This window comes from Pholis gunnellus (assembly GCF_910591455.1).
Source record: "Pholis gunnellus genome assembly, chromosome: 10".
Classification (NCBI taxonomy): domain Eukaryota; kingdom Metazoa; phylum Chordata; class Actinopteri; order Perciformes; family Pholidae; genus Pholis; species Pholis gunnellus.
The window spans coordinates 25,287,436-25,313,973 of record NC_136537.1 but is presented as its reverse complement, the minus strand read 5'-3'; the positions used below and the strand labels follow the sequence as shown (position 1 = coordinate 25,313,973).

Here is a 26,538-nt window from a genome sequence, read left to right as displayed (position 1 = left end):
GTGGCTGACGTGGCGACCTTCAATAAACAGCAACTGGAATCATATGTTTTTGGGGGGTTTTTGTTGGCAGAAAAAAGTTTAAAAAAAAAATCTGTTTTTATTTTTTTTCGCCAGCTAAAAAAAAAGAATTGAAATCTTTTTTCTTTTTTTGCTGTCTGGAATGGGCTTCCATATATATTGTTCCTGAATACAAAACTAAATAATTATAAATTAATAAAAAATACTATTTATATTTTTGCGTCAGAGTGAGACCTCTTCGTTTTTTTTTACCGCCTCTCTCTGACGTCACAGGGATTTTCCAGTGAGGAAGGAAATCAAACTTTTTATGAACAAACCGAGACAAACTTCAACCTGCAGGACTTTTAGTTGCTGTCTCGTGTTCGGTGGGATTACACATCGCGTCATATTAAAAAGTCTTCTTCTTCTCATTTAGAACCGTAATGACGCCGTCGCGTGGCGTCGTGACGCGCTCCAATTAATGGATCCACTGGTTCGGCACGAGCGTGTTGAAGTGATGTCTAAAAGTTAACTGTCACTCATAAATTAACCCGAGCTTAACCAGGTAAGAACACATTAACTACCCACTTTAACTAGAGAACTAGATTGCTGTATATTTGCGCTACTCATTACCATAATTTACCCGTGAGCCGTTACAGTTGCGCTTTGTTGTGCTACTTCACTTCCTTATAAGACAGGTACACTTGTGAGGACGTCGCTAACCAAACTCAGCGTTAAAAATGGGAACTTGAACGTTTTTCTGCTCGTCAGCAGACGACAGAATATCTCGCATCAGCACTAAAAATATATGTTGAATCTGTGAAAGCCAACGGTGAGTTCGGCTCGTGTGTGAAACATGGACGTCCTCGGTTAGTGGTAGTAACTGGAGGATTTACTCCAGCTTCACTCGCTGACTTCCCTAATAACCGCAGTCCACGTTTTCTTAACGGGGAAACACAGTGAGAAGCTAAAATCTTTAATGATATTTACACTTGCCGAATTCATGACTGGATTCGTCTGATTTCAAAAATGTATTAATGTATATTCTGCTGTTCAAGTTTCATCAGTATATAGAGTAATAACCGTTTAAATGTCAGAATTCTGAACGGAGTTTCGTGTTCAAGGTGCTAGCTTCGTGCTAGCTAGGACATGTTAGCGGTTAGCAACGACTCTCTGTAACACGAAGACTTAGTCAGACAGTTACTGTGTTACAGTCTGTACTGTAGTCGTGTTAGCTGGTGATTAACGTTTATTTACTAAACGGTCGCTTTAACAATACAAACAACAGTCTGGTAGTGCTAGCTTAGCTGTTAGCCAGCGGTTTAGCACGGTTCACTCAGGCGCGTTCAAGCTTAGCACCAAGCAGCAACAAGTGTCAGAGGGATTGTTTATTACCAACAATGATATACATATTATCTATTGTAAAAAAATAATTCATAAAATCACATGTATTGTGAATAATGTATTGTTTAATAAATACAGATGTGTTACAAATTCAAACTAATAAAAATACCCTATTATTTACATTAATAAATAAAGAAAACATTGAAAGAAAACCATAATAAAAATAATATTTTGGTGTAATTGATCTAATAAAGAGTGATACATGTTAGTTTTGTAATGTTTGCTTACATCATTAGTTATCACTGTGTGTTACACTGTGGGTGTAATTGTTGTAATTTGACCTTTCACCTGCAGACACCATGGCTGGAGACGACCATTACCTTCATACTTCCAACCAGGTAAACTCAGCTCTAACTCCACCTGTACAGCAAACACTGCTGCAAAGGAAATATTGTGTTATAACAAGATGAAGTTATCTCATTATGTGAAGTATATTGTTAGAATTAAAGTTTAGCTCTGATCCAGGACCAGAATCAACAGCACAGTGTCAGATAAATATCAGGCTGCACTGATATTACTGGTGTTGTACTATTAGTATATTTCTGACTCATGTGATCCAAACATTTCCAATAACTCCGGAGCAAAGATTCATAGTTCACAACATGTTTCCGTCTTAACAAAAGATTTTGCTTCATTTCATATTTGTTGACGTTTCGTGTTTCAAAATCAACGTTTTCTCCGTCTTTCAGCAGACAGAGAGAAGCACACACACACCTGTATCTCACAGCACCATGAAAACTTCGTTCATAACAGCCGTTACCACTATTATATTATCACTAACATTTATACTTAAAGGCTGATGACGTCATAACATGTGACAAACATTTAAAAACCTTTAAAAGAAGCTTTGGTTGTTGAAATAATAACATTCGGTTCAGCCTTAAATCTTTCAAATGAGCTGATTTTTAAACTGAATGTTTGATTTTGTTAATATACAACTGCGTTTTAGTTTCCTATAAAACAATGTAAAATGGATACGAGCTGCAAAGATGAATTGATTAGTTGTCCACTCTTTAATTAATAGCCGACTGCTTTGATAACCGGTTATTGGGTTTGAGTAAATGTTGAAGAAAATAAGAAGTTATTCCAGCTTTTCTGAAGTGAATACTTTCCTCTGACAGTGAACTCAACATATTTGAGTCTCTTTAGGACGTCATCTTTGAGAAACACTGAAACATCTTTCTTTACCATTTTATTGACTAAACCGCTCAATCAGAAATGAAAATATTCAGTTTCAGCCCTAAATGGATCATTGTTTACACATTTATGAATTATATGTTTCTCCATTGAGTGTCCGAACTTTTTCTTCCAGATTTTCGACAACATCGTGATGGATCCGTTGTGGGAGTTCCCACATTTCCCCGCGATGCATCCGAGCTCGTCCCTGCGAACAGGTGAGCGTCTCCGCTTCACACCTGCAGAGCAAAGAGGCTTTAATGTGTCTATTTAACTGCTGGTCCAATGTTCAACACGCAGCTGTTGCTCATTAGTGGCAGAACAGACTTTGTTTCCTTTTATCTTCAGATATCAAAATAAGATCAACAGCTCTTTTGTAATATTTAAACCTGTTATTCCACATTAAATATGTGGTGTGGTTATAAATACCGGTCACGTGATCAATGGGGACCTTTTACACAGATACACAATCCTAGTTGTTTGACTGAACACACAAAAAAACGTATAATCATATTAATAATTCTGTCGTGAAGGACGTAGTAACTGTTGTTTAAACTGTGACTGGATTAATTATTAACCTGTACGTTAAACTGTGCCGATGTGACGGATTAACAACCTCAGGAAAGCAGATGTAGTCTGGTGCATATTTTAAAACAACGTTTTCTGAGCACTTGAGTGCTGACAGTTTATTATTACGTGTTGGTGTAATAATGTTTATCAGGGACTGTTTCAGGCTCCACTTTAGTGGTTTTTACTCAAACTTGTCTTTTATTTCCTGGTTCAAGCCGTGAAGATACTGTGTGAGGTGAAGGTGCATCCATGTGTTCTAGAAACAACAGGAAGTCAGTTATTATAGTTTGACACACGCATACATGAACATTATCAACATTATTACTAATGCATGAACATCATTAACATTATTACTAATGCATGAACATCATTAACATTATTACTAATGCATGAACATTATTAACATTATTACTAATGCATGAACATCATTAACATTATTACTAATGCATGAACATTATTAACATTAATACTAATACATGAACGTTATTAACATCATTACTATACATTAACATCATTACTATACATTAACATCATTACTAATGCATAAACATTAATACTAATACATTAACATTATTACTAATGCATGAACATTATTAACATCATTACTAATGCATGAACATTATTAACATCATTACTAATGCATGAACATTATTAACATTAATACTAATACATGAACGTTATTAACATCATTACTATACATTAACATCATTACTAATGCATGAACATTATTAACATTAATACTAATACATGAACGTTATTAACATCATTACTATACATTAACATCATTACTATACATTAACATCATTACTAATGCATAAACATTAATACTAATACATTAACATTATTAATAATGCATGAACATCATTAACATTATTACTAATGCATGAACATTATTAACATTATTACTAATGCATGAACATTATTAACATTATTACTAATGCATGAACGTTATTAACATCATTACTATACATTAACATCATTACTAATGCATAAACATTAATACTAATACATTAACATTATTACTAATGCATGAACATTATTAACATTATTACTAATACATTAACATTATTAACATTAATACTAATACATTAACATTATTACTAATGCATGAACATTATTAACATTAATACTAATACAATTCCATTGTTACAATTTTAACAATTACATTGAAATTATTAACATTGTTACCAATAAATCAACATTATAACTAATATATTAACATTAATACATTACCATTATAATTATTACATAAACAGTGTCATCATTATTACAAACACATTAACATTATTAAATACAGTATAAATAGTTTGATTAATGGATGAATGAAGTGATGTGTGGAGCTTTTCTTCATGAAGCTTCTTACTGAGTAACATGGTATTCTATAAACGCTTCGTATGTTTCGTGAACGCTTCACGTGTAAAGGAGCTAACGCTAGTGGAGAGCACACCAAGCGTATTCTGGGATGAACCAGCTGTGCAGTATACAGAAAGCGTGCTTCCTGTTTGTAAAGCCAATGTGTGACGAAGGTAAAGTGAAAGGTCAGTTTGGTGACGCGTCGCTCCTCTCTGGTTCATGAGAGCTCTCACTTCTCCGTTTCCACTGTTTTAATCTGAAGTAAAGAGAACGGGGGGGGGGGGGGGGGGCTTTCTCCACTTTAACATTTACATGTGAGGAACTCGTGCGAGTCATCGGTGGAAGCAGCTTCAGAAATACTTCAGTTACCAGTACCATCGTGTACAAGTACTACACTTTGCTTTAAGGGACCCTATCTTTCCACAGTATTACAACGTTTGAATATAAAGGAAGGAAGTTATGATTCAAACCAGGAAATCACACAATCGTACTTCTCTATTTACTGCAACAAGCAAATCAATCAATCAAACTTTATTTGTACTCCATCTTTGCTCAAAGTGCTTCACAGAATACTGACCAACAACAACAACAACTAATGACAACTTTAGTCCAGAAAACAACAGAAAAGCCAAAAAGAAGTTTAACAATTTGTATCCAAAGTTATGAAAAAGTGAGATTTAAAAGCTATGACGGTACTATTAACAGTAATAGTAGAAAACTCTGTGAAATACAAACTAGATCAATGAAATGACGATAATAACTTCTCTTCTCGTGTTTGTCTCGTAGCGCTGAATGTTTGTGTGAACGTCGTCTCTGACTGTGTTCTGGTGTGTTTCAGTGGACGGACCGTTCCTGCAGATCGTTGAGCAGCCGAAGCAGGTAAAACTGAGCAGAACAATAACCGTTTAAAACAAAGAAACTATTTCCATGTTTTCAGAATCAGATTACTTTATGAGCAATAGGTACCCAAATGTACAGATCATATCTTAATATCCTGTCTATATGACACGTACGACACGTATGACAAGTTCTTTGAGAGAAAGAACTGACAGGACCTGAAACATGACGCAGCATTTGTTTACACATTCAGGCCGTCTCAGGTTTAACTACAGAAGATCATCTGTTCGTTAACATGTGTGTTTATGGACGCTGTTTGTCTCTGTTTGTCTCCCAGAGAGGCTTCAGGTTCAGGTACGGCTGTGAAGGTCCATCTCACGGAGGTCTACCAGGAGCCTCCAGCGAGAAGAACAGCAAGACCTTCCCCGCCGTCAAGGTAACTGCTCACCATTCACACTCTGTCCATCAGGGTTCCTCCGTTAAAGTGAAGTCAAAGCTTCACGTGTTAAAGCTGCATTCTCTCTAGTGTCCACCAGGGGGCGACTCCTCTGGTTCTATAGAAGTCTATGAGAAAATGACTCTACTTCTCTCTTGATTTATTACCTCAGTAAACATTGTAAACATGAGTTTATGGTCTCAATCTCTAGTTTCAAGTCTTCTTCAATACAGCATGATGTTCATTTAGTAAATGATGGTCCATTTAGAGTCTAACAGACCATAAAGCAGGGGATGCTTTAGATATGGTCACTGTGTGCATCAGTGAGAGCTCACCTGTCTGACAAGGTGACGTTTAAACTTTATTTCAGTGTGAAACAATGAGGCTAAAAATATTCACCAGGAAGTGACGTCAGCTATTTAGATGCACAGAGCAGAACGAACACAGAGTGACTGTGGTCTCTGTTTCCTCTCAGCTGACTCTTATTGTGAAAGTCTGTAGTTTGACTTTTCTTTAAAAGGTTTTTCTCTGAATGAGAGATTCACACAAACATTACAGCAAAAATAAAACAAGATCTGAGAACACAAGTCTTCTTTTTAAGTCTTGAACAAAAGCACACATAGAGTATATTAAATGTTTGTTTGTTTGAGCCAAACAAACTTATGACTTGACTTAAAAGTCTCTTGTATAGTTTGTATTGTTGCTCTTACCTCTTACTGTTCTATGTATTCATGTCTTTGTGCTGCAGCAACGCCTGAAGTAACCCAGGAGGATCAATACAGGATTATTTAATCTGAGCTTTCACTACATTCTGACTGTTAGAAGTAAAAACGTGTTGATATAAAATCTACTTCTCAGTTTTTTTCTGGAGAGTTCCGTCTTCTTATAACTTCTGTTGAACAGTTTAAAGCTTTTATGAAAGCTGGAAACGGAGCTTTGTATTGAGATGTTTTATTGATTTACTTTTGGTGAAATCATCTTATTTGTTCTAATCCATCATGTTGATTCAGACAAACTTTAGAAGAAGTTTTTAATTTGATCTATACTTTAAATATCAGTTCCAGGAAAGCTGACGGGCTGGGGTTGTTCTCCTCGCTGCATTTAGGAAGAAATCTGATCCCAACTTTGGGATTTCCCAAAGTTACCACAAGTCTGAAAATCAGAAATCCGAGCGCTGTCACATTCATGTTGTGGAGGATAGTTTGTTGTAGGAGCTTCATTTCGTGTCGTTTCTGTCTGTTTGGAGTCTGAAGCTAAAACCAGAGGAGACGGGAAATCCCCAGATTCCTGCCTGACTCTCCGTCTCTCCTCAGACTTTACTGAACTTTAAAGAAATACACCAATCCAGATGTTAGACGCGTCCCAACAGATGTTCTTAACTCGGGCTGCAACTAACGAGTGTTTTCATTATCGATTCATCGGCAGGTTATTTTCTATAAAATATCAAAAAATAGGGAACATGTAGATTATTTAATAGTTAATAGATTTGACATCTTATAATAACAGTCTGCCAGTGATGTGAAATCATTTATTTTCATTCTGGATATAATTATTTTTGGGATTTTCCTGGAAAAGAATTTGCTAAATAATTTAGTCATTTAGTTCAGAGGATGAACGTTTAAATGATCCTCGAAAGGCTTTTTAATAAATTCACCTGCATCAATGGTTCACCTGGTTCACCTGGATGATGGAGAAACATTTAGACATTTAAAGAATTGCATTTAAACTATATATATATATATATATATATATATATATATTAATATTAGTATTAGTGCTGGGCAACGATTAAAATTTTTAATCGCGATTAATCTCATTGTTATGCGCAAAGTTCAATAATGAATTCAAAAGTAGTGTATTGTGCACTTTTATTTTAAAGTGCTGCTCTATGAACAAAAGTGCAATACCATTTGGTTTGCAAACACTTTAAACAAATCAGGTTCTTGTTAACAGCAGTATTCTCTTTACACAGCAGCAGTTATAACACAGTTATAATGATTCTGATAATAGATATTCAGCCGGTGTTCACAACTTTATCTTCATGTGTGTAAGAGATGAATTTAAATATACATCTTGAAAACTACAAACCTATCTACGTCATGTTTTATGTTTGTTAAATTCTCAGTAGTGATAACTAAATGATATGCTTATTATACATATTAAAAACAAAAACACTGTAAAAACATTAAACAAATAATTTAAATGAATCATTTATTTTTTGCTTTTTTTGGTATGTTGGTCAGACACATATGCTACGCTGATTACCGTAATATGTGTGGTGTTTGTTATAAATGTACGTTGGTACATAGAGGGTGATAAGAAGCTGTACATGGAGGGACTTAGGACCCAGGGGAATGTAGGGAAAAGGAAACAGGAAGAGACGGAAGTGACGCCACACAAACAGCTGTTCACGGCTCACTGCCTGGTTATTGTGTTAAAAATATCCGCTTAATAATACAAAAAAAACTGCGTTAACGCACGATAAAATAATTGTCGGCGTTAATTAATTAATGCGTTAACGCGTTAACCTGCCCAGCACAAATATAAATATATCTATCTATATATATTACTTACATACATACATTCATACATACATACATACATACATACATACATATATATATATATATATATATATATATATTGAGAAGCAGCTGGAGGAGGTGTGAAGAAAGTGTTTTCTGAATCATTATGATAATGAGATGAGGTCATCAGAGCGAAGCAGGAAGTCTCTCTGTCTCTTTCGTGTGATGGATGTGAGCACGATGAGGCTGCAGAGTGGGGAAACCCCTCCTGGTGTTCTGGTGGGACGATGGTGATGAAGATGATGATGAAGAGGTCTCTGACTCACCAGTCCTCTGTGAGGACGTGTTAATCAGAAATATGTGATTATTCTGCTTGTTTATTAACTTTATTCTTCATACATGTTGAATTCTACGTTTGGCTCTTTGACAAATTTCACAATAAAAGACTCTGTTGATTAAAATTAGTAAATAAATATATTTTCAACAAATTATTATTATTTTTTTTTTGTGGAAACTTCCAGAAAGGAAATGATTCACACACGATGGACTTCACTGAGGTTTTTAACAAAGGAAGTCAGAGATGAAACAAGAGAACCCTGAAATATCTCCACAAGATCATTAAACCGCTTAATCCACTTCTGAGGTTCAATTTAGGGGATGCAATGATACAGTATGATGATAACATTATTAATCTGAGTTAATAGTTTATCAAACGTTACCAACCTGACAGTTTTCATTGTCTGTTGTCATATTTTATGACCTAACAGCCTAAAAAAACATGTTGTTGTGGTGGTAATGTAGATGTACTTTTTTAAGGCTAAACGCCAACAAATGTGTATTGAAGCAGATTATTTTGTCAGTCTAAAAACATTATTGCATAATTCTCTCTGTATGTATGCGTCAGGAACACCTGGAGGATTGTTATTTGGCACAAACGTCCACTGCAGACTGAACTCATTAGAGGTTGGCGGTCAAAGGTCACCAGTTTTTAGCCAAAACTCAAGAATTCACACGCTAATAATGACAATTTAACACAAATGTTTAACTGGATAAAGTGATGACATTTATAGATGTAAACGGACTCTTGACTGGTTGAGGTGGAGGAATACAATCAATTCTGACCTTTGGATTTAATAACGGCTCTTTGGAAATGTTTGTATTACGCTAGTCAAACAATCCTACGCAGCCACGGCTGGTGTAGTTTAACACTAGTTTAATAATTAATATCATTTAATACTAATGATAGTGTGGAAATAATGTGGAGATTTGTGCAGCTTTGGCAGAGTGTATGTTTAGTTTGATAAGCTGTGGAAGTCAAAGAAGCAGGTTGAGTTTTGGGGTTAAAGAATCTTCTGCTGGTCTGGACCTGCCCAGGTATATATATATATATATATATGCACGCACACGCACACGCACACGCACACGCGCACGCGCGCGCACACACACACACACACACACACACACACACACACACACACACACACACACACACACACACACACACACACACACACACACACACACACACACACACACACACACACACACACACACACACACACACACACACACACACACACACACACACACACACACACACACTCTCTCACTCAGAGACCTCTGCTGTTTCATGTCTGTTGGGAATTTCCTCCCTTGATGCCCACATGTAATTACAAGGAAGTGGAGTTGCGTCACGAACAGGAAAGGTGTTGAGTTTCATCTCTGAGATGAAACATCCAGAGGTGTAACATCTGTGTGAGCGCCCACTCTGACCCACAAATACTGCCACAATACTGCCAGCCTTTAACCCTCTGATGTGTCCTGATTCTGCTTCATGCGACTCTTTTTATAGCTCAGTTACAGACACAATGTTTCCGCTCAACAACCTGTGATGTTCCATCAATGTTTCTGGACTCATTTCTGATGTTGTTTTTCTACTTTAAGATACTTTTCACTCCGTTATTGATTTACTGTTTTCCCCAAAGTGTCCTTGAACAAACGGCAAGCTGTTTCCTTTATATTGAAGCGCTACCCGACTGATCACCAATGCTGATAAATACCGTTTCTAACTAATCACTCTACGTGGACAGCAGCTAGCGGCGCAAACCCTACAGTGCGTCTTAGATTACTTTTTGAAGGAGACTTGCAATCAGGCGGCAAACCTCCGGTTCTACCAAGTGAAGCCAAAGCTTCATGTGTTAAAGCTGCATTCTCTCTAATGTCCACCAGGGGGCGACTCCTCTGGTTGTATAGAAGTCTATGAGAAAATGACTCTACTTCTCTCTTGATTTATTACCTCAGTAAACATTGTAAACATGAGTTTATGGTCTCAATCTCTAGTTTCAAGTCTTCTTCAATACAGCATGATGTTCATTTAGTAAATGATGGTCCATTTAGAGTCACACAGACCATAAAGCAGGGGATGCTTTAGGGGCGGGGCTACACGGTGATTGACAGGTCTCTACCAGAGACGTATACGCCGTCTCTACGTCACTCCTCCTCAGTCCAGATATGGTCACTTCCTGTTCACTGGTTGCAAAAAAACATTGCTGCCGTTTCAGGTAATAAAAGGTAACTTTATTTTAACCTGGACCCTATTTATTTATTCAACGGTGTTTTAATTTGGTCCGGTTTTGATGGAGAACGCTGCAGACGGCAGCCGTGAAACGAAACATGTAAAGAACCCTCCAGAGAAATGAAGCTTTTTTCTTTACCTGTTTTACTAATGTTTTGACAGGTGAGCAGAGACACCTGCAGAGAGCGTATTTCTTTAGTAAAAGGTGAAGTTTTAAACCTTATTTTGCCTTTTATGGGTTTAAAAGAAGCGACAATAACAATATAAATCACACACTCGGACCTATGGAGTTCAAGGCTTCTACAGAGAAAAGAATATATTTTACCACCAGAAGGGTTCAGTTTCAATCTCCACCCGGCTGTTTTGAGCGGATACAACAAATATTCAGGAAACTCATTTTAAAACAGCAGCCGCTCACCATGTTTCTAGGAACTGGGTTTTCTGTGACGGAGCGATTTGATTGGCCGACAAGAAACTAGGAAGAGGAAGTGGTGCTCGTGTTTATTTACCGCGGTACAGTTTGCAACGTTCCTGCTGGCAGAAAAATACCTGCAGAATCATGAACTATATGCACACACACACACACACACACACACACACACACACACACACACACACACACACACACACACACACACACACACACACACACACACACACACACACACACACACACACAGTAGAAACAGGAACACAGTATATTTATTTACATCTGATTTTCTTTTATGTAAAATAGTTCAGAGATAACATGTAAATCAGTGAGTGTAGGAGACACTTAAATATATCACTTATAAATACTAAGTATATAGTATACAATGTGCGTATGTATGTATGTGTGTATATATATATATATATATATATATATATATATATAACCAGTTATGATCGTTTTTTTTTTTTAATTTGCTGATATTTTATCAGGAAGTTAACTGATCTGTAATCAGATTTTAATGTGTGTTTCAGACAGTTTGGATCTTTATTCATAAAGCTGAATAAGTCTCTGAATGGAAGCTGTGGTTGGCTGGTCTTTAATGTAAACATTATGGTGATTCATCAGTAAAATAAAGACTTAAAGAACTGAGAATATTCAGGTTTTATTACAGAAATCAGTGATTTTATCAACAAACAAAATTCATTTGAAATAGATTCAAAATTGGCAGTTAAATTGATACATTTTTTGTCTGAAGTGTTTCTCTACAGAATTCCCCAAAAGAAGATTTTTATCTTGTGCAAAGAAGGTTGTAACTTGAATAACATCGTTGTTGTTGTTGTGTGTTGATTGATGTATTAATTGATGAACACAGTTAGAAGAATCCTTGATATCAAAGAGCCGATTCAAGCAAAAAGACAACTTGTGTTTCGTGCACAGTTTTCTTTATTAAGTTTGCACAAGACCCAATATCCTGTTAGCAGTTCGTGTGTTAAACACCTGAGTTGCATTGTGGGTAATGTAGGTGCCAGGTTTTGACAATACATTTTTTTTTTTGTGTGGAATAATAAGACAAACGAAAAAGTCAAATGAGTCTTGTTTTGTCCCTGACTCAGTTTGAAATGTTGTATTCTAGAGTAAATGAAATGCTGATCTGTGTTTCAGATCAGTAACTACCAGGGTCCAGCCCGGGTCGTGGTCCAGCTGGTGACGGCGCTGACCCCCAACCCTCAGCTTCACGCTCACAGTCTGGTGGGGAAACAGTGTGACAAAGGGATCTGCATCACCGACCTGCAGCCCAAAGACTCCACCATCAGGTCTGCAGCACACACACACACATGTTGCACCATCAAACACAGGTGTGTGTGTGTAAACCCGCCAGGTGTGAGACTCACAGGTGTGTTTCTCGTAGTTTCCCCAACCTGGGCATCCTCCATGTGACGAAGAAGAACGTGGCCAAGACTCTGGAGGAGAGGATGGTCGAGGCCTTCCGGCTGGGATACAACTGTGGGGTCTCCATCCACCTGGACATCGACACTCTGCAGGGGGAAGTCAGGGTCCCCAGAGACCTCACCGGTCAGTCTCTGTGTGTGTGTGTGTGTGTGTGTGTGTGTGTGTGTGTGTGTGTGTGTGTGTGTGTGTGTGTGTGTGAGACTGTTCTGGTGACTTTGAGAGGACCTGTTGAAGTTTCAGACCTTGAGAGGACATATTAGAAGGAGGGGATATTTTTTTTCTGTCTTATTATTATTTTGGTTTTGTTTCTCACCATGTCTTTAAATGAACGTATGTCCGTCTCTCTGTCTTATTATTATTATTATTATTATTTTCTCTGTCCTCAGACCACCAGCGCAGTGTGATCAGCAACGCGGCATCTCTTCAGGCTAAAGAAATGGACCTCAGCGTAGTTCGGCTCATGTTCACGGCGTTTCTCCCAAACAGCGACGGAGGATTCAGCAGAAGACTGGAGCCCGTCGTGTCTGATCCGATCTACGACAGCAGTGAGTCTGAGCACAGTTACCATGACTGGTTTAAGGTCCCAGACTGGTTTTAAGTCTGAACACAGTCACGGATCCAGAGTCTATCGGCGTCCTTGTTGAAGGTCTCGATCCTTTACTGATGCAATTGGTTTAAGATCAGAGACTGGTTTACGGTCCCAGTCTGGGATCTTAAACCCGATAAGACCTCAGACTGGTTTGAGATCCCATGGTTTCAGTTGTATAGATCTGTTGATTAAATAAACTAATCGATAAGTATATTAAAGAATATCTTTAGTGGAGGAAAAGCCCTCATGGTTCAGTTCTGGTTCTTGAACCATGATGGACTGTCCATCATAACTTTGTTGTCCTTTTAAAAGCTTCTGTCTGTTTCAGGACTGTTGTACTTCAACAACATAACATGGTTTCTCAGTGTTTCCTGTGTCTTCAGCTCTACTTTATTAAACTGTGATCACACCCTCCTCGTGTCTGAGGACCGCTCAGGGTCGGGTCGCCTGGTTTCATTTCCCTCTTCCTGCTGCTTTGGTTTCCGTACGCTGCAGCAACTTCCTGTCAGAACTAAAAATCATCACTTCACTACTGTTCTGCACTTTCACTTTAGAATCCAGACTCAAACTGGAGAGTTCAGCTGTTTTTTAATCTCCAAAAGTTAAGTTGTTCCCCGAGAGGCTGCAGAGTTGAATGGAGAGTTTTGAATGTTTCACTTTAAAGTTGATTTAGAGGCACTTTGTTGAACTCATTCAGATCCTTAAAAAGGTTCCACGAGTTCTCGGAGATATTTAGTACAAATTACATTTAGTTTAAAGAGAAATTGCCGGCAACAGCTGTGTCCAGAGGCATAATGTTTTCAGGTTGTTGGTCCATCCGTCCCAAGTTTTTGGTCAGAAGTCAAGACTTCATATAGAATTCATAAGACGTCAATGTAATCTGTTAAATCATAAACGCAGTGAATGTTGGTTTTGAAAGTTTTAACGCCAACAAATATAGATTGAAGCTGAATATTTTGTTTATTATATATATATATATAATATTATTATGATCTATCTTTTTATCCCTCCACGCCGCTAACAGCCATTACCAGCATTACGTTCTCGGGTTGTCCGTCTATCCGTCTCATTCTCAAGAACGTGAAATCTTAGGAAAACCTTGAGAGAAATTCTATTTAATTCGGCAGAATATAATCTAAAGTTTGGCTTCATTTCAGCTCAGTTTGAGTCTTGAGTTGAGTTGTTTCTTCATGGCTGGGAATAGAACCTGCGGCCCTTCTGTTGTCCCCACTGACCGACCCGCTGTGCTTCTTTCTCCCCTTTAGAGGCTCCGAACGCCTCCAACCTGAAGATCGTGCGGATGGATCGAACCGCCGGCTGCGTGAGCGGAGGAGAGGAGGTCTACCTGCTCTGTGACAAAGTCCAGAAAGGTGAGACGAGATTTAAAGAGACACAAACACACCGTTTTATACATAAAACCCACAAAGTTCAGTCTCAGCCACAGCTCTGATTCATCATGAGGCTTTTTCCTCTTCTAGTTTCTGTAAAGATTTTCCATTTTCACTTTTACATCGGCTCGATAACGGTTTCTCTACTAGTGAGGTCATGAGTGTATGAAATGTAAATAAAAGTGTCGTATCAGCTGATGTCACCACCTGCTGGAGAGTTTGTTAAATCCTCCTTACACGTGTGTTTAAAGCGGCGTTGAGTGGTTTTATTAATATTACTAAAGGTTCTTTAGCAGATAGGACTGTTTGTTTGAAACTACTTACAACTAAAAACTACTTCATAACCAGGATATAAGACACACAAACCAGCGTTAGACTTGTTGAAACAGGTTATTAATACATTTTATTTTTGTATAGCGCTTTAAAAGGTAAAAATAGAAACGGTAAAAGCAATAACAATATAAACTAATTAGATAGACGACGTTATAACAGTAAAACACTGGACGAAGAGAAACAAAGCTTAAAGACATTTTTAAAAATATACTCTGTAGAGAAACACAAATATTTCTTAAAAGAAAATGTGTGTGTCTGTGTGTAGATGACATCCAGGTTCGGTTCTATGAAGAAGACGACTCGGGGGTCACCTGGGAGGCTCTGGGAGATTTCTCTCCGACAGACGTCCACAGACAGGTACAAGGAGTTAGTAGTACTGCTGTTAATCGTAGTCACACAAGTAGTATTAGTTATTATTTTAATCTAATGAAAAAGGAATAAATAGATGTAGTATTAGATGAATATTAAGGTTGAAGTGTGGTGATAGAAGTGTAGTAATGGCATAAATAAATAGTAGAGAAAATATAATAGTTGTAGTATCATCAGTAGCAGCTCTTATAGTAATGTTAGTAGGAGTATCGCATGAAGCAGTAAAAGTATTTTTAGATGAAAGTATCAAGTTGGGCTGGGCAATAATAATATAATAATATCTCAATATTGGTACTAAAGCAGTAGCTCTAGTAGCAGTATTGGTTGTATCAGTAGTAATAGAAGTACAGTAGTCAAAGCTAAAAGATCAGGAGTTGATGGCAATATCAGCAGTAGTACTACAGTAGTACTACAGTAGTACTACAGTGGTAGTATCAGGATCTCCAGCAGGATTAAAACTGATGCTACCGTGACGACGTGTTCTCTGCCGTCAGTTCGCCATTGTGTTCAAGACTCCGAAGTATCGAGACCAGAACCTGCAGAAACCGACGTCAGTGTTCGTCCAGCTGAAGAGGAAGTCTGACAACGAGACCAGCGAACCCAAACCCTTCACCTACCACCCTCAGATCATAGGTAGGTCAGGTAGCTCCGCCCTCAGATCATAGGTAGGACAGGTAGCTCCACCCTCAGATCATAGGTAGGTCAGGTAGCTCCGCCCTCAGATCATAGGTAGGACAGGTAGCTCCACCCTCAGATCATAGGTAGGTCAGGTAGCTCCACCCTCAGATCATAGGTAGGTCAGGTAGCTCCGCCCTCAGATCATAGGTAAGACAGGTAGCTCCACCCTCAGATCATAGGTAAGACAGGTAGCTCCACCCTCAGATCATAGGTAAGACAGGTAGCTCCACCCTCAGATCATAGGTAAGACAGGTAGCTCCACCCTCAGATCATAGGTAAGACAGGTAGCTCCTCCCTCAGAACATAGGTAAGACAGGTAGCTCCACCCTCAGATCATAGGTAAGACAGGTAGCTCCTCCCTCAGAACATAGGTAAGACAGGTAGCTCCACCCTCAGATCATAGGTAAGACAGGTAGCTCCACCCTCAGATCATAGGTAGGTCAGGTAGCTCCACCCTCAGATCATAGGTAGGTCAGGTAGCTCCGCCCTCAGATCATAGGTAAGACAGGTAGCTCCACCCTCAGATCATAGGTAAGACAGGTAGCTCCAACCTCAGATCATAGATAAGACAGGTAGCTCATCCCTCAGAACATAGGTAAGACAGGTAGCTCCACCCTCAGATCATAGGTAAGACAGGTAGCTCCACCCTCAGATCATAGGTAAGATAGGTAGCTCCACCCTCAGATCATAGGTAGGTCAGGTAGCTCCACCCTCAGAACATAGGTAGGTCAGGTAGCTCCGCCCTCAGAACGTAAGTAGGTCAGGTAGCTCCACCCTCAGATCATAGGTAGGTCAGGTAGCTCCACCCTCAGATCATAGGTAGGTCAGGTAGCTCCACCCTCAGAACATAGGTAGGTCAGGTAGCTCCACCCTCAGAACATAGGTAGGTCAGGTAGCTCCACCCTCAGATCATAGGTAGGTCAGGTAGCTCCACCCTCAGAACATAGGTAGGTCAGGTAGCTCTGCCCTCAGATCATAGGTAGGTCAGGTAGCTCCGCCCTCAGAACATAGGTAGGTCAGGTAGCTCCGCCCTCAGAACATAGGTAGGTCAGGTAGCTCCACCCTCAGATCATAGGTAGGTCAAGTAGCTCCACCCTCAGAACATAGGTAGGTCAGGTAGCTCCGCCCTCACATCATAGGTAGCTCCGCCCTCAGATCACAGATAGGCAGGTGCTCGCAGGTAGCTCACCTGTGCTCATATACATGTACCTGTGTGTTCAGACAAGGAGGAGGTGCAGAGGAAGAGACAGAAGACGTTGCCAAACTTCCAGGACTTCAGCGGTCATGGAGGAGGTGCAGGTCTATACCGAGGAGGAGGAGGAGGTGGAGGAGGTCCTGCTGCAGGAGGAGGACCCGGCTCTGCAGGAGCAGGAGGAGGTAAAATTACCCCGGGTTACCACACACCTGGAAAACCAAGAAAGTCATTGACAGTTCAGAGCAATAGAAGATAAAACTGTCAACTGATGTTGTGGGTGTGTTTGATTTGTCCACCAGGTTACTTCCAGGGCTTCACTACCTACAACTATGGAGGAGGAGGAGGAGGAGGAGGTTTCTCCACCGGATACTCAGCTGGTCTGGGAGGAGGAGGAGGCATCAAACATGGTGAGAAGAAATTACACAAAGTTTGTTTACGATCGACTGAAGTGGACACGGATGGTACGTTTTTAAAATGTAGGGCGTCATGTTGGCGGCTCCTCATTTGCATAAAGTTGAGGTCTAGGCTACTTTATGCAAATCACGGGTGTCCCAACGCAACTCACCGCCTCTGGAAACTCTCAAAACACTTTTACACTCAAAGTTTCAGCAACTATGTGCGTTATTTCTCGCCTCAAAAGTCACAAATCGATGAAGTTTACAAAACGAACTGCCCAGTTTTTTTTGTCATTGTTTAAGATCTTTTTCAGCTTCGACAGTCTATTTTCATCACACCACTAAATATACATTCATCTAAACCAAAGGAAATGTCATGATTGTTAACTGTAAAATCAAAGACTTATGGCTAAAGGAAACAAATGTTGTGTTAAAGCCTCTGAGAGCGACGCAGCAGACGACATCGATCCAGACGATGACTCGGGGTCGGGGGTCGTGCTGAGAGCTGCGGCCCAGCCGGGAGGCCTGGATGTGGGGGAGAGGACTGAGGAGGGATGGGTCAGTGTGGAGGAACCAGAACCACACAGAGGTACACATCTGCTGCTGCCATCGCTGTACACACTGTGTGTATACACACATTATCAACTGTAACTTAGATTCTAATCAAACACAACAGAGGATCAGAGATTCGTTCAGGATATTTTAACTCGAGACACTATAAGTCTAAATGCTAAACATGATATGAGATGAGATGGAACTTTATTTATCCAAGAAAAACAATTCCTGTGCCAGAGATCGATCAAAGATTACAACAGAAGAATAACAGGAACAGTAGAACAAACAGAGTAATGATTATTAAGTGTGAAAGAAGTAATACTGCAGCAGCTAAGTAGATGAAAGTTTATTTTCTTGAATTGATTTCTACCCAGTAACGTTAAACGTTAAACTTCGTTCTGAATACAAAACATTTCTTTGTGCTTTAAATGGTTTCATACTTTTGTGTTTTATGTATATTGTGCTGCCTTACAAAGTGCATCTAAAAATCAGCTCTGCTCCTGTTGCATAAAAAAATAGATTGAACAAAAAACAATGTTTTCCTTTCTGTTAGAATTCTCTTTTTGTGTGATGCAGATGAGCGGTCGGTTCAGGCGACCAGCCGACAGTTGGAGGCTCTGTTTCAGTACTCGGTCACCGGAGACTCGGCGTATCTGTTGGCCGCACAGCGCCAGCTGATGACGGCTCAGGACGAGGACGGAGACACGTCAGTACAAAACATAAATAACACACTTTAAACCTCTACAGCTTGTTTTATAAAAGCCTTTTTATAGCCCAGATTGATCCTTTTTGATTCCCTCCGTTCACTTCCCTCTCCTTCCAGTGGGCTCCACCTGGCCGTCCTCCACAGCCAGCAGGAGGCGCTGAAGAGTCTGACTCAGGTGGTCTCTGCTCTGCCTGGAGAGGAGGTGCTCAACATGAGGAACCACCTATACCAGGTAGAAGGAAACGCACCGTTTCCTAGCAGCAAGGATGCTTCCTACTCTTAGAACAGAAACACATAAACAATTTACTTTCTAGTTGGGGAGTGAGAGATAATGAAGCTCTCTGATTGAGAGGGAGAAGGAGCAAGAAGGAAACTCACTTAGGAAGCTAGGAGCAAAGATGTTCTTCAGATAAAGAACAAGGAAATTACCTCTGTAAGGAAAGGAAGCTTGCTGTTTAACGGGCACTGAGCAAGGAAGTGTACTAGTTGGGGTACGAGGAAGCATTAGTAAAATAATCTCTCTCCATGTATCCCAGACTCCTTTGCATCTGGCCGTGATCACCCAGCAGAGGGAGGCGGTGGAAGCGCTGCTATTGGCCGGTGCAGACCCAACTCTGACCGATCGTAATGGAAACACGCCGCTCCACCTGGCGTCCCGGCTGGAAGGAGGAGGAGGAAGAGGAGGGATGGTCCAGTTTCTACTGCAGCACAGAGAGATGAGAGAGCTGCTGGACCACAGCAACACAGCAGGTACACACACACACATCAACACAGCAGGTACACACACACACATCAACACAGCAGGTACACACACACACACACACACACACACACACACACACACACACGTACGCACACATCAACACAGCAGGTACACACACACACACACACATCAACACAGCAGGTACACACACATACACATCAACACAGCAAGTGTGCACACACACACACATGTCAACACAGCAGGTACACACACACACACATATCAACACAGCAGGTACACACACACACACCAATCACAACCCACTCTCACTTCAAGGAGGTTCATGTTAATGTGACTCCCTCCGCACTGATCCTCTACATCTCTGCTGTTACAAACAACAACGCTTCTGTATATTCACGGTACTCACCATATCCGATAAATAAATATAAATGCTGCATTTGGAAGTGGTTGGCTGGGGTTCACTGCTTAATCTAGGTTGTATGACCTCTCTTGGGATGCATGCGTGCACTCTTATTCTTAAGATGATGTTTGCTGAGGTCTGCAGCACGCTTGCTGCTACACACAGGTATTTCTCGTTAACGGTAGGTTGACGCATGCTTGCAGTCTTGGCAGTGATGGCAGGGGCTGCCATACAAGGTGACAACCTGCCCTTCAGTATCTAATCTAAATGCTTAGTCACTACAGTTTTTCTCCATTGTATACACACACACAAAACAAACTGTAGTGTTAGTGACCTAACAGACATGAATTAAATTGCCACTTTACGCCCGTGTGTGAGTGTGACGAAGCATTTAGATTAGATACTGAAGGGCAAGTTGTCACCCTGTATGGCAGCCCCTGCCATCAGTGTATGAATGTTTAAATAGTAAATCAAATTCTATGACGATTAAAAGGAAACAATCCGGTATATGTGGCTGTTGCAGGACTGTGATAAGCCCTTCCAATCATTTTATTCTGCTCTAATTCCCATGCCAGCTGCTTTCACTGGTAAAGAGTTGGCAACACTGGGCTGGGTTTTCCTGATGGATCATTTGTTAAATCTAGCCAACTATTGCTGATTTCTCCAATGTTACCTCGCTAAACTTTAACTCTAAACTCAGTTTCCAATTTTCACAAAATGCATTTGTGAAAACACAGTTATTTTTTATCTATGCCTTTATTCCATACAAAACAGACAAGGAACCCCATAGAAACACCACTACACTGACACGCCTGGGCTAGATTATCATGGAGTCTGTTTAACACCGTGTTGTATTTATGAACAAATATTCTAAAAAAGGTTCCATACCTTCCTGACAGCCAGAGCAACAGTAACTATGGAGGGTGGGCAGAACCTTGTGGCTCTGACCTGACATTCCATGACATCGTCATAGATACAGTGACCATGGTGGGCGGAGCATCATAACATGTTTCGTTTAACGGTTCATATCTGACAACTTACACCAGTCTATCGGTTGGGACTTTGAAATTACTGTATTCTGAGCCCAGCTTTACAAAACGAAAATGGATAGAATTTGTCACATGATAGATGAATTGAAGAAAGTCGTTGATGACAAAGTAGAGGAAACCAAAGAACTCTCCCAAAAAATAGAGAAAATAACTACATTCAACAACTTCCCACAAGACCAACAGATGCTCATTTGGACCAGCAATATGGTTCTTCAGGAAGAGATTCAGAACCTGAAAGACATTATTGAGGACAAACATGTCAAGATTGCTGCCCTCGAGAAGGAAAACAAGCGCCTCTGGGTAAAAGACGATGATTTGGAGTTGAACTACTGGCACCTTAAGCAAGAACTCGGTGGCCTCCAATTCGAACGCAGTTGTCTCCTGGAAACAAACCAGGATCTCCAGAAAAACGAAGACAAACTCCAGAACAAAAATGACGTACTCCATACGAAGAGCGATGAGCTCCAGACAAAGAACGTTGAGCTCCAGGTGAAGAGCGATGACCTCCAGACAAAGAACATTGAGCTCCAGATGAAGAGCTATGACCTCCAGACAAAGAACGTTGAGCTCCAGATGAAGATTGATGACTTCCTGACAAAAAGCGATGACTTCCAGAGAACGAATGATGAACTCCAGAGAAAGATAGATGAGCTCCAGACAAAGAAAGATAAGCTCCAGACAAAGATCGATGAACTCCAGACAAGGATTGTTGAACTCCAGACGAAGAGCGATGAACTCCTGACGAAGAGCAATGACTTCCAAACAAAGAACGATGAGCTCCAGACGAAGAGCGATGAACTCCTGACGAAGAGCAATGACTTCCAAACAAAGAACGATGAGCTCCAGATGAAGATCGATGAACTCCAGACAAAGAATGTTGAACTCCAGACGAAGAGCGATGACTTCCTGACAAAAAGCGATGACTTACAGAAAACGAATGATGAACTCCAGAGAAAGATATATGAGCTCCAGACAAAGAAAGATAAGCTCCAGACGAAGAGCGATGACTTCCAAACAAAGAACGTTGAACTCCAGACGAAGAGCGATGAACTCCTGACGAAGAGCAATGACTTCCAAACAAAGAATGATGAGCTCCAGACGAAGAACGTTGAACTCCAGACAAAGATCGATGAACTCCAGACAAAGATTGTTGAACTCCAGACGAAGAGCGATGAACTCCTGACGAAGAGCAATGACTTCCAAACAAAGAACGATGAGCTCCAGACGAAGAACGTTGAACTCCAGACAAAGAATGTTGAACTCCAGAAGAAAAATGTTGAACTCCAGATGAAGAGCAATGACTTTCAGACAAAGAACGTTAAACTCCAGAAAAAGAATGTTGAACTCCAGACGAAGAGCGATGACTTCAAGACAAAGACCATTGCACTCCAGAAAAAGAACGTTGAACTCCAGACGAAGAAAGAAAAGCTCCTGAAGAAGAGCAATGGCTTCCAGAGAAGGATCAATGAACTCCAGAGAAAGATAGATGAACTCCAGACAAAGAAAGATGAACTCCTGAGAAAGAACAATAAACTCCTGATGAACAGCGATGATCTCAAGGCATCAATCAAGGACCCTGAGGAGTTTAACAAGGAGGTAGGGGAGAAGGGGAAAAAAAAGGTTTCCCTTTTGAAGAAATGCAAACGTCTCTTCATCCGTCGTTCAAGGAGGAAGTCCAAACTTGAAAGCAGCAGTATGCAGCAGGAGTCAGAATCATCCGGGGAAGACGACGCTCTACCGGGTAGTTCCCTCATGACTCTGCAGGAGGAGTCAGAATCATCCGGGGAGGACGACGCTCTACCGGGTAGTTTCGTCATGTCTCTGCAGGAGGAGTCAGAATCATCCGGGGAAGACGACGCTCTACCGGGTATTTTCGTCATGTCTCTGCAGGAGGAGTCAGAATCATCCGGGGAAGACGACGCTCTACCGGGTAGTTCCCTCATGTCTCTGCAGGAGGAGTCAGAATCATCCGGGGAAGACGACGCTCTACTGGGTAGTTTCCTCATGTCTCTGCAGGAGGAGTCAGAATCATCCGGGAAAGACGACGCTCTACCGGGTAGTTCCCTCATGTCTCTGCAGGAGGAGTTAGAATCATCCGGGAAAGACGACGCTCTACCGGGTAGTTCCCTCATGAATGTGGACGGCAAGTTCTACTAGTCCATGCCGGTGTGTCCTTGGGGCCCCAAATTGCTCCCGTGTGAATGATGACATTCCATTTACCAAAGAAATAAATAAAAATAATATGATATGAATAATGTGAATAATAACTATCCTTGAAGTCATAATAATAGTATAACAATACTGGTAAAATAAGAATAACAACAATAGTAAAATAATGCTCCTATGACTACTAAAATAGGAGTACAATAATAACAGCATCATTAATATAATAATGATAAAAACAATACTATTAGAAATATAATAATAATAAAAATGATCAATGGTATCAATATAATCATAATAAATATAATCATAATAATGAAAACTATCAATAATCTATAAAAAGCTGTCATCAGCTGTCAATCAAAGATGAAGTCCAAAGCGTTTGTAAGACGATGCTCAGTCGGGTAGTTCAGTTTAGAAAGCAGCCCGGGTAGGTGGTTCCATATGAATGATACCAATAAAATAATACTAATAACACTAATTACAACACAGAAACAGTGACACACACACACGCGCTGTCATTCTATGACGAGTATGAATCTAAAATGCAGAAATTAGAAAAGCGATATCTCAAGTGAACCTCAAAGATACTACTGGTGATATTGGCGTGTGTGTGTGTGTGTGTATATATATATATATATATATATTGTAGCGTCTTCGGGCAGTAGCAGCCACACTGTCAAAATGTTGTTTTCTAGTTAACATAATGTTGCTGAGGTTTGCAGCATGCTTGCTGCTACACATAGGTATTTCATAGTCCGGCTGAAGCTTCGCATGGGCGTTGGATCAGACTTGCCGTTTGAGAGAGCGTTGAATTTAGCCTTCCAGGATTCAAACCGACCACAGATTTTATGCTTCAACAACTATGTTCTCGCCTAAAAACATCCTAAAATTACTTTCCGTGACTTATCAACAGTAGTATTTCCAAAGTTTCAACTTCCAGTTGTGTGTTTTCTCCTCCGCCATTGTTTCCTGTTGCTGGTGCAAAATGCTTTCTGGGATATTTGGCTGTCCTAAGTACAGACAAGTCACCTCCGATGCATCCCCGGTAAAATGGGCGGAGCCACATCCGGGCATTTGGACCGTGCTTGGCTCAATGCAGACTTTTGAGTTGGAACAGTACTTGGGCTGAGACTGACGTTTCACAAGTCCACGAGAACACAAGTCCACGAGAACACAAGTACACACAAGAACACAAGTCCACACGAGAACACAAGTACACACGAGAACACAAGTCCACACGAGAACACAAGTCCACACGAGAACACAAGTCCACACGAGAACACAAGTCCACACGAGAACACAAGTACACACAAGAACGCATATTGTGAAAGGCCCACAGTGTGTGTCTCGCTCTCTCTCTCTCCACAAAATGGCCGCTGATTCCCGAACTACAGCTCCCAGAATGCCTCACCACTCACCCTGGTGTAGGTGTTTAAGCCACCAGAGAGAGAGAGACCTGGCCCCTTGTGGTGCCACAGTACACACACATCAACACACCAGGTACACATACACACACACACACAAGAAAACGTTTGGCGTGTTTGATGGTCCTCCCTCCGTTTCCATGGTTACAGGTCTGTGTGCGATCCACCTGGCAGTCCTGGCCAATCAGCTGTCTTCCCTCAGGGAGCTGCTGGAGGGCGGGGCTAACGTGGAGGCTCAGGAGCTCACCTGTGGACGGACGGCCCTCCACCTTGCCACCGAGAGGGACAATGTGTCGCTGGCCGGCTGCCTGCTGCTGGAGGTACTGACTGGGTTCACTGGTTATACTGGTTCACTGGTTATACTGGTTCACTGGTTATACTGGTTCACTAGTTATGCTGGTTCACTGGTTATACTGGTTCACTAGTTATACTGGTTCACTAGTTATGCTGGTTCACTGGTTATACTGGTTCACTAGTTATGCTGGTTCACTGGTTATGCTGGTTATACTGGTTCACTGGTTCACTAGTTATACTGGTTCACTGGTTATGTTGGTTATACTGGTTCACTGGTTCACTAGTTATACTGGTTCACTGGTTCACTAGTTATACTGGTTCACTGGTTATGCTGGTTATACTGGTTCACTGGTTCACTAGTTATACTGGTTCACTGGTTCACTAGTTATCCTGGTTCACTGGTTATACTGGTTCACTAGTTATGCTGGTTCACTGGTTATACTGGTTGTAGTGGTTCACTGGTTATACTGGTTCACTGGTTGTACTGGTTCACTGGTTGTACTGGTTATACTGGTTCACTGGTTATACTGGTTCACTAGTTATGCTGGTTCACTGGTTATACTGGTTATACTGGTTCACTAGTTATACTGGTTTACTGGTTCACTGGTTATACTGGTTATACTGGTTCACTAGTTATGCTGGTTCACTGGTTCACTAGTTATGCTGGTTCACTGGTTATACTAGTTTACTGGTCATACTGGTTTACTGGTCATACTGGTTTACTGGTTATACTGGTTATACTGGTTATACTGGTTCACTAGTTATACTGGTTTACTGGTTCACTAGTTATGCTGGTTCACTGGTTCACTAGTTATGCTGGTTCACTGGTTATACTAGTTTACTGGTCATACTGGTTTACTGGTCATACTGGTCATACTGGTTTACTGGTTATACTGGTCAGGCTGTCCCCAGTAACGTCTAACGATGTGTGTGATGCTTTCTGTGCTCAGGGAAACGCTAAGGTGGACTGCTTCACCTTCAATGGCTCCACCCCCCTCCACATCGCTGCAGGACGAGGCTCCGTCAAGCTCACAGCTCTCCTGATGGCTGCAGGTACACACACGCACTCACCTGGAAGTGGTTAGCTTAGCTTAGCATAAATACTGGAACCAGGGGGAGAGGGATGGGGGAGAGTGGCCAACAGATGTTGTGTGTTTTCCAGGTGCAGACCCTCAGAAGGAGAACTTTGAGCCGCTCTTCTTCGGGGAGGAGGACTGCTGTGATGAAGAGAGGAAGGATGAGGATGAAGATGAAGGCTACATCCCAGGAACCACTCCTCTCAACATGGCCACCAGCACTCAGGTACACCGGCCTCCTGCAGCATCGAACACCTGAAATTCATCTCATTTGCGTATTCGTAATGACATCACTTGTGGGCGTGGTCACAAGTGTGATGCTGCAGTTCACACTGATGTCAAGTTACTCTTTAAGTAATATTAATATTTTCTTCTCATACTTCCCACATATTTATTAACCAGACCTGAGTTTTAGTCTTAAAGTGTTGTTGACCACTAGGTG

At 40.7% G+C, this 26,538-nt stretch overlaps 1 protein-coding gene across 1 annotated transcript in view; it reads left to right on the top strand.

Moving 5' to 3' along the window:
- The first annotated feature begins 305 nt into the window (after window positions 1-305).
- Window positions 306-26,538, top strand: part of nfkb1 (nuclear factor of kappa light polypeptide gene enhancer in B-cells 1) — a 30,494-nt gene continuing 4,261 nt past the window's right edge. The window contains exons 1-20 of the mRNA XM_079167412.1: window positions 306-562; window positions 1,696-1,739; window positions 2,714-2,795; window positions 5,339-5,379; window positions 5,675-5,773; window positions 12,468-12,619; window positions 12,715-12,878; window positions 13,142-13,300; window positions 14,610-14,714; window positions 15,331-15,422; window positions 15,929-16,067; window positions 17,334-17,489; window positions 17,607-17,714; window positions 18,139-18,291; window positions 18,834-18,963; window positions 19,081-19,195; window positions 19,500-19,713; window positions 24,877-25,046; window positions 25,971-26,073; window positions 26,183-26,322. Of these exons, the coding sequence (XP_079023538.1) occupies window positions 1,701-1,739; window positions 2,714-2,795; window positions 5,339-5,379; window positions 5,675-5,773; window positions 12,468-12,619; window positions 12,715-12,878; window positions 13,142-13,300; window positions 14,610-14,714; window positions 15,331-15,422; window positions 15,929-16,067; window positions 17,334-17,489; window positions 17,607-17,714; window positions 18,139-18,291; window positions 18,834-18,963; window positions 19,081-19,195; window positions 19,500-19,713; window positions 24,877-25,046; window positions 25,971-26,073; window positions 26,183-26,322 (2,361 nt within the window). The 5' untranslated portion in view covers window positions 306-562; window positions 1,696-1,700. The remainder of the gene's footprint in view (window positions 563-1,695; window positions 1,740-2,713; window positions 2,796-5,338; window positions 5,380-5,674; window positions 5,774-12,467; window positions 12,620-12,714; window positions 12,879-13,141; window positions 13,301-14,609; window positions 14,715-15,330; window positions 15,423-15,928; window positions 16,068-17,333; window positions 17,490-17,606; window positions 17,715-18,138; window positions 18,292-18,833; window positions 18,964-19,080; window positions 19,196-19,499; window positions 19,714-24,876; window positions 25,047-25,970; window positions 26,074-26,182; window positions 26,323-26,538) is intronic.